Source organism: Canis lupus, chromosome 23, assembly GCF_003254725.2.
Source record: "Canis lupus dingo isolate Sandy chromosome 23, ASM325472v2, whole genome shotgun sequence".
Classification (NCBI taxonomy): Eukaryota; Metazoa; Chordata; class Mammalia; order Carnivora; family Canidae; genus Canis; species Canis lupus.
In genome coordinates this window covers 31,042,997-31,056,687 of record NC_064265.1, presented here as the reverse complement: position 1 = coordinate 31,056,687, position 13,691 = coordinate 31,042,997, and the positions used below count along the sequence as shown (strand labels likewise).

At 39.4% G+C, this 13,691-nt stretch overlaps 1 protein-coding gene across 4 annotated transcripts in view; it reads left to right on the top strand.

Annotated features, from left to right (window-relative positions):
* RYK (receptor like tyrosine kinase) overlaps window positions 1-13,691 on the top strand; it is an 89,524-nt gene that overhangs the window by 38,514 nt on the left and 37,319 nt on the right. For all 4 annotated transcript variants that reach the window (XM_025448836.3, XM_049099642.1, XM_049099644.1 and 1 more), the window contains exons 3-6: window positions 4,420-4,519; window positions 6,642-6,776; window positions 8,865-8,918; window positions 12,752-12,896. In XM_025448836.3, coding sequence (XP_025304621.1) covers window positions 4,420-4,519; window positions 6,642-6,776; window positions 8,865-8,918; window positions 12,752-12,896 — 434 coding nt within the window. The remainder of the gene's footprint in view (window positions 1-4,419; window positions 4,520-6,641; window positions 6,777-8,864; window positions 8,919-12,751; window positions 12,897-13,691) is intronic.

Genomic DNA, 13,691 nt, shown 5'->3' with positions numbered 1-13,691 from the left:
GGCTTACTCTTTTCTGATAAACAACTGCTGTTCAGATTTCCTTTGTTCCATTAGGTTGTGAATGTTAGCTTTAGAACGGATCTGTTTTTTCAGAGGATCATGGGCAAGTGAGACTCCACATAGATCGATACATGGCAGAGTAAAGAAAATTGTACTGTGACAACTGGCAGTTTGTTCTCTGACCCCCAAAACTACAATTTAAAAATTAATATTCTAAGAATTTCAGAGAGAGAAGAGAATGTCTTGTGAACATCTCGCATGTTTAGATAGTCCCTCAGAAAGGGAGCCGGCAAAGGGCAGGCTTCTTTCTGTACTTTCATACTCCTTATTCCTCTAGGTTGCTTTTCTAGTCAAAAGGTCAGCCTTCTCAAACCTCCCACCCAGCCCCTTCACCACCTCTCTCCAGCTCCATTTATAAGCTCATTTCCCTCCCCTTTGCATTTCTGAGATACTTGGATGCTCGTCTTGTCCCCTGCCTTCTGCATTGCAGTTAAGGCTTTTGACCCCATTTGCCATTCTCTGCTTTCCTAGAAATTCTGGTCTCTGGTTAGCTCTGCGTCTGCTTACAATAACTGAGACCTAGAATAAAAGAGCCAACAGGTGTGGGGAAACATACATTTGTCTTTGAATCTGTTAAGTTTTGAGAGCTGTAAGATTTATAATATACTTATGTTTAGTAAGTAATTTGGCATATGGGAGAGATTGAAGGTATAGGAGAGTGAGACCAGTGAATGATAAGAGATCCCATTGGTGGTGAAAATGGGCTAGAACCTTGTATAGTAGGAGAAGAGGATATCTTTCCTTGGGACCGTAGTACAGAGGTTAAGTGCTCTAACATCTGAAAACAATGACTTCAAAATGGGGTTCCTGTGGGCTAGCAGAAGAAGATGAGGACATTGTCTGAAGAGTGAGGAAGTGGGGAGGGCAGCAGATGGTGATGTCCTGTGACATTTGGAATGAGTAGACTAGGGAGGGAGAGGAATCTGTGAGGAAAGGCTTGCTGACAGCATTAAGGGCCTACCTACCCTGAGCCTGGAAGTCATCTTTGTGTAGAAGCACCCTTCTCTCCAGGGATGTGATTTCCTCCAGCAGTGCTGAGCAGCAGTAGAATGAGAGGTTAGGGTGCTGGTATGGCCCCCTGAGGGTATGGAGGGGAGTGAACCAATTGAGGGTACCAATATGACTGTCAGTAACATAGTCATCTCTGGGGCACAGGCTCTGGGAAAGTGAAACCAAGTCACAGAACTGGTTTTGTAGGAATCAAAGTTAGTGATGGGATCTTTGATAGGGTAGGATTTGTGCATTTGTTTTGGTTTTGGCGTAATTCTTTATCATTTAGCAATACTGAATACTTAATATTGAAGCTACCAGGAAGATGGCATGAGACAAAGTGAGCCAAGGGCCAAGGCCTCTGCAAAGTTTTTGTTTGTTGTTGATGTTGATGGTATGAGAAACAGCCATCGTGAGCTTCGGGGTATAGAGGATTTTGCACAAGAGAGGAATGTCTAGAGGACCTAATGATCCTAAAAGAATGCTGACCCTGCTGCCTAGGCCCTGGGGGTTAGGTATTGTAAGAACTGACTGATAGGCAGGGGAAGAGATGACTTCTGAGGAAAGCCAGGTTGCAGGAGAAGGTGGGGAAGACAGTTGTGAAAAGCTTAAGCATGTAGTAGGCTGTTTAGAATAGTGGGGGTCCCAAAATGGGGAACAGAACAGAGGGCTGCAGCAATGTCCTTAGCACAGCACAGAAGGCTTGTATCAGAATCTCTAGGGTCAGTAGTTAGCTGGTGCTTATGGGGAAATGCAGTGGGGCAGTAGGATAGTTATTCTGGAATGATGCCACCGGGGTCTGTGTTTACCAGGGGCCCTGTGCCAGACTGACAGATGTGTTGTATTAAGTATCCTATTTGATCCTTGTAATGTGTTGTGTTAGCCTCATTTTTCAAAAACTGAAACTCAGAAAAGTTAATAATTTACCTAAGGATCACAGTCTCATGGTTCCAGTCTACTTCTTGGTTAATTTCTTTCCTTTCCTTTCCTTTCCTTTCCTTTCCTTTCCTTTCCTTTCCTTTCCTTTCCTTTCCTTTCCTTTCTTTCCTTTCCTTTTCCCCTTTCCTTTTCCCCTTTCCTTTTCCCCTTTCCTTTTCCCCTTTCCTTTTCCCCTTTCCTTTTCCCCTTTCCTTTTCCCCTTTCCTTTTCCTCTTCTCTTCTCTTCTCTTCTCTTCTCTTCTCTTCTCTTCTCTTCTCTTCTCTCTCTTCTCTTCTCCTTCCTTCCTTCCTTCCTTCCTTCCTTCCTTCCTTCCTTCCTTCCTTCCTTCCTTCCTTCTTCCTTTCCTTCCTCCCTCCCTCCCTCCCTCCCTCCCTCCCTCCCTCCCTCCTTCCCTCTTTCCTTTCCTTTCCTTTTTCCTTTTTTCCTTTCCTTTTTCCTGACCTGACCTGACCTGACCTGACACAGAGAGAGAGGCAGAGACATAGGCAGCGGGAGAAGCAGGCTCCATGCAGGAGCCTGATGCGGAACTTGATCCCGGGATTCCAGGATCACGCCCTGAGCCAGAGGCAGATGCCCAACTGCTGAGCCACTCAGACGTCCCCTTGCTTAATTTCTTTTGTGCACTTGCCCTTCGTGTATTGTCCTGTTCAAAGATAGTAGGAATATAGGAATATAGCTAATGTATTCTCTTAGTCAATGAGTATGGCTGCTTGCTCCTTGGCCCACACTTAGCCAGGCTGCTCTAGCACCCCCTGGTGGCATTGACAGTATTGCAGCATGCTAAGGTAAGTGAACACTGACAAGCCCAAAAGTACCACTAAGTCAGTGATATGCAGCAGCAAAAACATTTTCTTTGTCATGAACATAGCACTTACCAGATACAGACTTTAACAGTTGTTTGTATATGTATCTTAACTGTGAAGTAATACTATGATATTTGTATACCCCTAACAGTGTTCAGGGACATTCGAGTATGAAAGTGTGAAAAGAGATCCATAGGGAGAGTTAAATTCATTGGCATGATACTTACCATGGGTAGACAGACACCCTTTGCCCCAGACAGTCCCTTTTCTCATAAGCTAGGATGATACTCTCTTCCTGTTTACTTTAATCTTTATTACGTCCCATTTCATTGGCTTTTTTCATTAGCATACAAACACATTATAATACCTCCCATTGAAGAAAGAAAGAAAAGCCTCAGAATCTGTCTCCTCGTCCCTCCAACCTGGCTCCATTTTTCCTAGTTAAGTTTCTTAAAGAATGGTTTCCTAAACCTCTTTTCTACCCCTCTTTTCCCATCCCACTGCCCCCTTGGCTTCCTCCAATTCTGGCTCTTCACCAAAACCACCCTTGTGACCACTAGATGGGAGAGAAGTACCATTTTTATCAAGACCCCTGCAGGCTATACAACGAGTGATATGAAATATAAAGCTTCATTAAAGGGGACAGCCCCGGTGACGCAGCAGTTTAGCGCCGCCTGCAGCCCAGGGTGTGATCCTGGAGACCCTGGATCGAGTCCCACGTCGGGCTCTCTGGATGGAGCCTGCTTCTCCCTCTGCCTGTGTCTCTGCCTCTCATTCTCTCTCTGTGTCTCTATGAATAAATAAATAAAATCTTTAAAAAAAATAAATAAAGCTTCATTAAAGGTCTTGAAGGTGGCAGCTATTCCAAATTTCAGCTATTGTTTTACGGTTTGAGCTATTTCTTCCATGACCATCAGTCTAATGATAGGGCTGTATTTATTGATGCTGGTTGGTTATGTTAAGCCACCTATGTAGGCCAGGTATTGATAGTTAATATTGCTGTCGATAGTTAATATTGGTGTTCTAGTGATATCTTCATAATCACCTCTTTTTCTTTCTGGATTCTTAATTACTTGAGAAGTAGATTCAGAAATTAGATGGGTTTCCAAACATAAACTTTATGGTGAAAGCTGGGCTAGAGTCATTCTATGAGAAGTTTGTGCTTTGTAATCTGCTTGTGGAGTGAGTGGATCTGTAGATCAGATTTTCATCCACTAGCCACATGGAAGCCCTCAGACCTGGCATTTATCAATCAGAGAAGACATTGGTGACTAGTCAGTGGTCTGTAAATTACACATGTCAACAACTTGGCTCTTCATATCTGTCTCTCCAGGGCCTGTCAGTGGCTGTGTAGTTCTCAGCAAGATTTCTGAATCTTAGAATACAGGTTTTACAGGAGAGTGGTGGTACTGTTCTGGACATGAAATAGAGAGTGGTTTACTGAGTTGAATTTTTATCCAGTTGAAATTCCTAGGACCGTTTCTAGCAATTTGGATTTTTTTATAGGTAGATTATTTGTACATATGAAAGGCTCATGCATTTACTAGTTAATGAGCTAATCAGTGAAGTCAGACTGTGTCCTTTCTGTTATCACAGATTCAGTTTGTTTATGTCTATATTTTACAGGTTGAATATAAGCTGGGATTCCAAGTAGACAATTTTGTGGCTATGGACATGCCCCAGGTCAACATTTCTGCTCAGGGGGAAGTTCCACGCACTTTATCAGGTGAGTCTGAAAGAATTAACATTCTGTTTTCAGTTGTGTTCCCCATGTCCAAAAAAGAATAGTTTTTTTTTTTTAATTTTTTTATTGGAGTTCAATTTGTCAACATATAGCATAACACCCAGTGCTCATCCCACCAAGTGCCCCCCTCAGTGCCCATCACCCAGTCACCCGAACCCCCTGCCTACCTCCCCTTCCACTACCCCTTGTTCACAAAAAAGAATAGTTTAATAATTGATGTGTAGTGTATCTTAGTTGATAGGCATAAGATGTGTAAGTACTTTTAAAAATCGGATTATTTACACTGTGTTTTAAACCATTCCCTCTTCCATCCCTTCCAGAACTGTCTGTGCTCACTTCTTGTCTCCTTTTCTGCATTGCTGGCCTTGGCCTCCACGTGTGTCTCTGTGTCTGGTCTCGTTCCTCTGACTAATTCCTACACCGTGGCCTGGATCATCACTGAACATTCATATCTGACCAAATGACACCAGGTCCATTAGGGCCTCCTACCCCCATCAACTGCATACATTGTAGACTCTCCAGCCGTGTGCTGTATGTTTATCATCTGCCCCTGCCTGCCTGTCTGGCCTTGTTGCTGCATTTGCCCCAGCATTCCAGTGGTACCATACTACATGAAGTTTTGACATCCTTGCCTTTGCATGTGTTGGTCTGTGTATATGAAACTGCCTTTTCCTCTTTTCTGCTTATAAACTCTAATTCGTACTAAAGATTCTTCGAGATTCAGTATCTGCACTGTCCTTTTCTTGCTTCCTTCTGTCCAGTTGTTAACTCTTTCTTCTGCTTCCTATCCTGTAGGATCTTGTAATTTGACTGTTTTTGAACTAATTATGTTATCTTGTAATTCTTTGTGCTTGTCTCTCCTTGCTGGCCTGTGGCTACCTACCCTGAGCGCTGGAGCTGTCTTTTTTAGCTATCTGCCCTTGTTGCCTAGCACAGCATCTGCACAGGATAGTCATGTAATACATGTCTGACCAAATGATTAAAGGGTTATATTTACCCAAATTTAACGCCTGTTGAGTCAGCCTTTTGAGAAAGGTTCCTGAAGATATGAGATTTTAAGAAAGGCAAAACAAACTTCTTAAAACTTGAAAGCATAAGCTGTGTACTTTTCACAATATAGCAGTATTGTAGAACTCTTCCTGGCAGTCTTAACCATTGTTATTAGTGACATACATTAAGCTTTAGGAAAGCATAGGGGGCTTCCTCTTTTTTATGAGTCAATAAAGAAATTCAGAAATGCCCATATTTTTCATATACTCATACAGATGATAGAATGATACTCTAAATTTGTAAAAAAAAAGAATCTTAAACTGAAAGATTAAAAAAAAATGATGTGCACCCATGTCTGTTCTCTTGTTGCTATAGTAATTGTTTAAAGCAAGTTTCTGTTTAGAAAGGTTTTTATACTGTTAGATTCATAGTTACTTAATCTATCAGGTTTATCACTTTACAGCTTTATATTTAATCTCTTAATTAAGAGCAATACATAATTACATTTTGGTATAGTGAATTGTTTTTCCTTTTTATCAAGTAATCATTCTTATGCTGAAGTGACTGGTAAGGTAGCAGGGTTTGCCTTTTCTGTAGCTTTAGTATATAATAATAAGAGGACTTATGAGACAAAGTGATCTATTAAAAATCATGAGCAAAAAAAAAAAAAAAATCATGAGCAAAAGTTGAAAGTAGGGACGCCTGGGTAGCTCAGCAGTTGAGTGTCTGCCTTTGGCTTGGTGTGATCCTGGAGTTCTGGGATTGAGTCCCACATCGGGCTCCCTGCATGGAGCCTGCTTTTCCCTCTGCCTATATCTCTGCCTTTCTCTTTCTGTGTCTCTCATGAATAAATAAATAAAATCTTTTTTAAAAAGTTGACAGTAATCTTTTCCTTTATGTCTTGGTTTGTTCTTTAATGCTAACTTTTATATCTATAATGGATGAAAAAACATTAATGTCTAAAGCTGTGTAGTTTGAAGGTAAGTTCTTTGAAAATTTTTGTTTAGTGTTATGTAAATATTATTTTTAGTTTTAGGCAACAAAGAATTCTATAATACTAGAATGTTGATTTTTAGAAAATTAAAATATCTTTTCTTTTTTGTTTTTTAAACAGTGTTTCGGGTCGAGCTTTCCTGTACTGGCAAAGTAGATTCTGAGGTTATGATACTAATGCAGCTCAACTTGACAGTAAATTCTTCAAAAAACTTTACAGTTTTAAACTTTAAGCGAAGGAAAATGTGCTACAAAAGTAAGGAATTTATTTACCAAAGTTTGTTTTATATAGATGTGATAAGGTCAAAAATAAGTTTTGTCATTTTTCTACAGATTTGTGACCAAATCTTGATAATAGTTGCAAGTGAGAAAAAAAAGCACTAACAGATGAAATTCTAAGATAATCACCAAGTAGCCTGTTGTCAGGAATCTCCCTCAGGCTCTGCAGTCTCAAAATCTTTTATCAGAATTGCTAGGGTGTTTTCCATTAGGGATGTGAAATAGTACTCAAGTGGCTGGTCACATGATTCTGATAAGGGCCCCTAGTGTTGACTGTGTTTTCCTTATGGAGGTGGTGTTGCACAGAAGCATTACCTGGGGCCAGATAGACTGGGCTTGATGTGGAGACAAGTCATTTAACCTAAGTTTCAGCTTTTTCATTTGTAAACAGGGCATAATAAACTTTTAAACTCTTTTAAATTTTTTTAGACTAATTGAATCAGACCTAAATCTCAGAATACCATGTGTGAGTACTTAATAGATGTTACTAGCTTTGGTTTTGAATAATCAGTTACTCAAGAAATTACAGTGGCTATGAGAATTCCTAGCACATAGGCTGTAGATGAAAGAATTTTAGAGTTCTCCTTAAAGGTTATCTAGTTCAACTTATTTTAAGTTGCACAAAGGTAAAATGATCTGAATTTGCACCGTCACTTTGGTTACTATCTAAGATAGGGAAAATAAAACCTTCTAAACTTATTGAGTGCGTACCATTGAATTCAGGTAACCTTTACAATGACTCTAGGTAGCAGTTCCCTCATTACTTCCATTTTCTCAGAGGGAAGCTGAGGCTGAGTGCATCTGACCAACTTGCCAAGGTCAGACAGGCAGGTGGTGCAGCTGGATGCAAACTGGTGCTCTTAGCTCCATTGTTAAACTCTCTCTTAACACATTTCCTAATTGAAGTTAGTGCTGAGTATTATGAAAGTACCTGAGGTCAGCAAGTGAGTTATAATGGCTGATGTCCAGATACATGCCAATAAAAAAACTGTACTGCATTAGAATGGACATTTTTTTAAATGGAAAGTTAGCAAGCACCTTTTAGCTCTAGTGTTTTGATATATTTTTCAGTTCTAGTATATTCAGTTATGTACCTAACTTTCATGTAATTTTAGAGCCAGAGTTGACTTTAGAGTCTCTCTAGTTCAACCTAGTCATTATATAATTGATATGAGGAGAGTGGGCCCAGAGAGACCACCTAAGCTGGCACAGCCAGTGAAGAGTGTCGAAAGCCTGGTTCCTGATCCCTAAAAAGAGGCTATGGCGGTACCATGGTCTAATGTCTAAAGGCAGGATGATGGCCAAATGTGATGTGATCGATGGAACCCACCCCTGTTAGTTAGCTGCTGAGTTTAATGATCAGCTGACATTCAGAATGATCCCATACTTTCTCTGTTTTCTATAATGTGTGTGTGAAAATTAACACTAAAATACAGCTGGTATAATTTTGATTCTGTTTTAGACCTAATATAGTGCCACCCTTTCCATTTGGTCGTCATACTTCTGGCCACCCCAATCATCCAGTTCATGACTCTTACTTTAATATGTCATCCTAATGCGTCTGTCTAAAAAATGTGTTTTTTACTCTACTACATTTAAAAAATTGCAACAGAAAACATCTGTCCTATATCGAATATTAATCGGTGTTACTGGCAAGAAAATATTCCTTTATGTGTGAGTGGGGACTGCTTGATTAGATATTTTTCGTTACTTAAGAACTCCTTAGAGCCTTTATACTCTGCTAATGTGAATTATGTGTCTCCACAGAGGTTAAAATATTTCTTTTCCCCAAACTTCTAGACCACAGAAACCCTTTTTCATTGAACATCTATAAGCAACACCCATAGACTAGGGATTGGTGATTATAGTGATCATTATCAGAGTAGCAACATAGTATTTATTATCTTGCAACAAATACCTTGTTACTTAGTTCAGGCAGTGTTCTAATAAAACACAAAACTATGTTAGAGAAAAACTCAGAAAAATGTGATTAAGGTATTTAAGGATTTACATGGAAAAGGAAGAATTTCTAAAATGTCTTTTTCTTTTTTTTTTTTTAATTCAGAACTTGAAGAAGTTAAAACTTCAGCCTTGGACAAAAACACTAGCAGAACTATTTGTAAGTGTTACTGTTACCTTTTTCAATCTCCAGGGAAGAAAAATGGCTGATTGCAAATGCACATTATTGTATGACTTGAAGGTCTTGTAGTGTCCAGTTTGTCAAAAGATAAGTGAGGTCTTGCTATTTATTTCACTGATGTATTGTAGATTGGTATATATAGAGTCAGGTGAAATGATTAGAATATTGAAATTTTTGTGAAGCAAAACTCATACATATTTTATAACATGAACTATAAGCAAGAATTTATATCACATCATTTTGAATGGTTATAATTAAAGTATGAAAATGAAAACATGTATAAGATCCTTATCTCAATAGCAGAAGTTTAGAAAGTCTGATTTTTGGCTTGGACTGGTTAATTTCATCCAGCTGAAAAGTAAGGATACTTAAGATACTTATTTAAACCTACAGAGCAGAAACTCAAAAGTAAATTTTTATTTTTTTGGTAATGGTTATGTTTAAATGGTGTAACTTAGACTTCTTTTTTCCTTTTCTGATATGGATGCATCATTGAGTCTTATACTTCTTTTTTTTTTAATATTTTATTTTATTCATAAGAGAGACAGAGAGAGGCAGAGACATAGGCAGAGGGAGAAGCAGGCTCCCTGCAAGGAGCCCGATGTGGGACTCGATCCCAGATCCCGGGATCAGGACCTGAGCCAAAGGCAGACACTCAACCGCTGTGCCACCCAGGCATCCTGAGTCTTATACTTCTTGAGATACTTTTAATAGCACTATATTAAAAGGATATTAGATTCTCTTCATAGAAGTAAACTTAAAATTTGTGACTGGAGAATTTCAAATCTGCAAAAGATGACAGAGTGCACTGATGACACTGCATATGACCATTACCCTACTTCAGTAATAACGTTTTGCCAGTGTTGTTCCATTGATTTCTTCCTCCTTTTTTGGATGGATAGGTGGGTGGGGAGGGGTAGAGTATTTTAAAGCACAATCCAAGCATCCTTTCATCCATAAATATTCCAGTATGAATTTCTTTTTAAAAAGATAATTAAGGGGTGCCTGGGTGGTTCAGTCTGTTAAGTGTCTGCCTTAGGCTCAGGTTAGGATCTTGGCCCACACTGGGCTCCCAGCTCTGCAGGGAGCCTACTTTCCCTTTCCTTTTGCTCCTCCCCATTCTTGTTGTGCTCGTTCTCTGTCAAAATGGATAAATAAAATCTTTTTTTTTTTTTTTTAAAGGTAATTAAAGAAATAACCCACAATCACCCAGGACCTGTTCACTTGTATTTGATATATTACATTTAAGAAAATTAACAGTAATTCCTTAATACTAATAGCTAGTTCTTGTTCATATTAACCTGATTATCTCAAAAATATCTTTTTATAGTTTCTCGTCTGTATTAGGATCCAAATAAAGCCCACACACTCTAGTTTGTTACAAATTTTTGTTTTAATTAATTTATTTATTTATGATAGTCACACAGAGAGAGAGAGAGAGGCAGAGACACAGGCAGAGGGAGAAGCAGGCTCCATGCACCGGGAGCCCGACGTGGGATTTGATCCCAGGTCTCCAGGACTGCGCCCTGGGCCAAAGGCAGGCGCTAAACTGCTGCGCCACCCAGGGATCCCTGTTACAAATATTTTATATTAATCAGAAATCACACCCCCTTTTATATCACTTTTTTGTTGATGAAATTGAGTCATTTATCCCATCAGATTTCTCATATCTGCATCTTTGTGGTATTAATGTATTTTTCTTTCTCCTAGATTCTGTACTTGATTAGATTTAGGGCCAATTCTTGGCAGGAATAGTTCATAGATGAACTGAGGGACCTCCCTTTTCTGCCCCTTCCAAGATTGAACAGCCTGTGGCATCCTTGAGGAAAGTCCGGCCTTCATTCAGTCTGTAGTAAGGTCTAGCTGCCCTGGAATCTGTTTGGTCTCTTTGATTTAATCTGTTCTGATTTACTGTTTGTTGATCAGTTTAAATTTTAGAAAGCCATCTTTCAAGTTTTTAAAAGCTAATAGCTTTTATCTTTTGTCCTTAACCTATCCTCAGAAGTCCACATTTGTATTTCTGTCAACTTGATACCTCCATGTAGATGTATACTGGGTACTCTTAGATACAACACAACTGTTGATTCTCTTTCTTTTCCCAACCTCCCTTTTTCCCCCAGTTTTTGTAAAGGTATCATTGCCACCTAATTCTTTAAGCCAAAGTTTTGATTCCTCTTTTCCTTTTACCCGAATATCATTCATTAGCAAGGTCTGTTGACTGTGCCTCCAGTCCGTTATACTCTTGCCCACATCCCTGCTGTCTCTTTTTTGGACTACTATAGTAATTTTCTAACTTGTTCCCTGCTCCTGTTCTTGCTCAATCCTCAAAGCATTCTTTACACAGCATGCAGTCAGTTTTGTTTTGTTTTTTTCAAGTCTCCTCATGTATATCATTCCTTTGCTTAATAACGATTTCCTGTCTTATGTAGGATAAAACCCAGATTCCTCAGGTTTTATTCAGTAGAATTATGATGTGAGTACTCATCATTAAAACTTACTTGATGCCTTGGTTATACCAGTTCTGCTTCTATTTCTCTGTCTTTGCCTGTGCTTGCTCAGATCGTATGTATCTCTATCTCTGTGCATCTAGATCTTCCTCAGTTTGTGTGTGTGTGTGTGTGTGTCTGTGTCTGTGTCTGCCTGCCTGCCTGCCTGCCTGCCTGCCTTTGAGTCACTTTCCTGATTGCCGAGGTTTGTTTTCTCTTTCCCTCTGTTTTGAATAATAGGAAGTTGAATAGTATTTCATGAATGGGGTTTTGTTATCTTGCCCTTACCTTTAAAAATAAATAAGCAAAATAATCTGTTACTCTCATAAGAGAAAATGACTAAAAGTTTGTTGCTTTTTAAAAATGTGTTGGTCACTCTGTTGTATATTTCTTCTGTGAGTCAGTGATTGGCAAAAAGATGTCTCACCTTTCCCCTCTAGATATCACTGTTGAAGAGATGTGAAGGATATATAGATCTGTGCTGTCGATTTTGGTAACTACTAGCCACTTATGGCTACTTAAATTAATTAAAATGAAATAAAATTAAAACTTCAGTTCCTCAGTAGTACTAGCTGCATTTCAAGGGCCTAATAGCCACAAGTGACCAGTGGCTACTCTATTGGACAACATACTACAGAACATTTCTGTCACTGCAGAGATTTGTTGGACAACACTGCTATACATACATCTAAGATTTGTGACTTTTGTACTCATTAATGAAAAGTTTTCTTTAAAACCCTTTTTAAAAGCTCCTTCAGGGATCCCTGGGTGGCGCAGCGGTTTAGCACCTGCCTTTGGCCCAGGGCGAGATCCTAGAGACCCGGGATCGAATCCCACGTCAGGCTCCTGGTACATGGAGCCTGCTTCTCCCTCTCCCTCTGTCTGTATCTCTGCCTCTCTCTCTCTGTATCATAAATAAATACAAAAAAGACTTAAAAAAAAAAAAAAGCTCCTTCAAGGGAGCCTGGTTAGCTCAGTTAAGTGTCTTCCTTCAGCTCAGATCAGGATCCTAGAGTTCTGGGATTGAGCCCCATGTTGGGCTCCTTGCTCAGCAGGGAGTCTGCTTCTCCCTCTCCCTCTGCCCCTCCTCCTGCTCATGCTCTCTCTCAGATAAATGAATAAAATCTTAAAAAAGAAACCCTCCAACAATATTTTAAAAATTATGAGAACTTGTATCAATACACCACTGGTAACTCATCAAAGAGTGGGTACATGAGATGAAAGTATTTTTTTACAGAGAGTAGGATACCCATTGTTTATATTGGTCATAGAGAAATTGATAGTATTTGTTTAAAAAGCTTAATGTGCTTTTCATTTTTATTTCAGATGATCCTGTACATGCAGCTCCGACCACTTCTACTCGTGTGTTTTATATCAGCGTGGGAGTTTGCTGTGCAGTAATATTTCTTGTAGCAATAATATTAGCTGTTTTGCACCTTCATAGTATGAAAAGAATTGAACTGGATGACAGGTATTATATCTATTTGGGGAAAGGGAAAAAAGTAAAGGGTTATTTGCATTTACATGGGAGCCCATGCACACCCATGCATATGGTGCACAGGGGAAGAAGGAAGGATAATCAGATCTTGCCAAAAGAAAAATGATTCTCTTTGGGATTACTGTCATTGTGTTTTTCTGATTTTATTTAAAAATTTTTTTGAACAGAAATTACAGTTTCTTAGTTGGCAGATCACATTTTGCTCCCATCCCCTTTAAAAAGTGATTTTATTCCAGACTCCTAGTACCTTTTTAAAATAGCCCTGTTTCTTCCTCCTCTTTCTTTTTTTTTTTTTTTTTTATTGGTGTTCAATTTACTAACATACAGAATAACACCCAGTGCCCGTCACCCATTCACTCCCACCCCCCGCCCTCCTCCCCTTCTACCACCCCTAGTTCGTTTCCCAGAGTTAGCAGTCTTTACGTTCTGTCTCCCTTTCTGATATTTCCCACACATTTCTTCTCCCTTCCCTTATTTTCCCTTTCACTATTATTTATATTCCCCAAATGAATGAGAACATATAATGTTTGTCCTTCTCCGACTGACTTACTTCACTCAGCATAATACCCTCCAGTTCCATCCACGTTGAAGCAAATGGTGGGTATTTGTCATTTCTAATAGCTGAGTAATATTCCATTGTATACATAAACCACATCTTCTTTATCCATTCATCTTTCGTTGGACACCGAGGCTCCTTCCACAGTTTGGCTATCGTGGCCATTGCTGCTAGAAACATCGGGGTGCAGGTGTCCAGGCGTTTCATTGCAT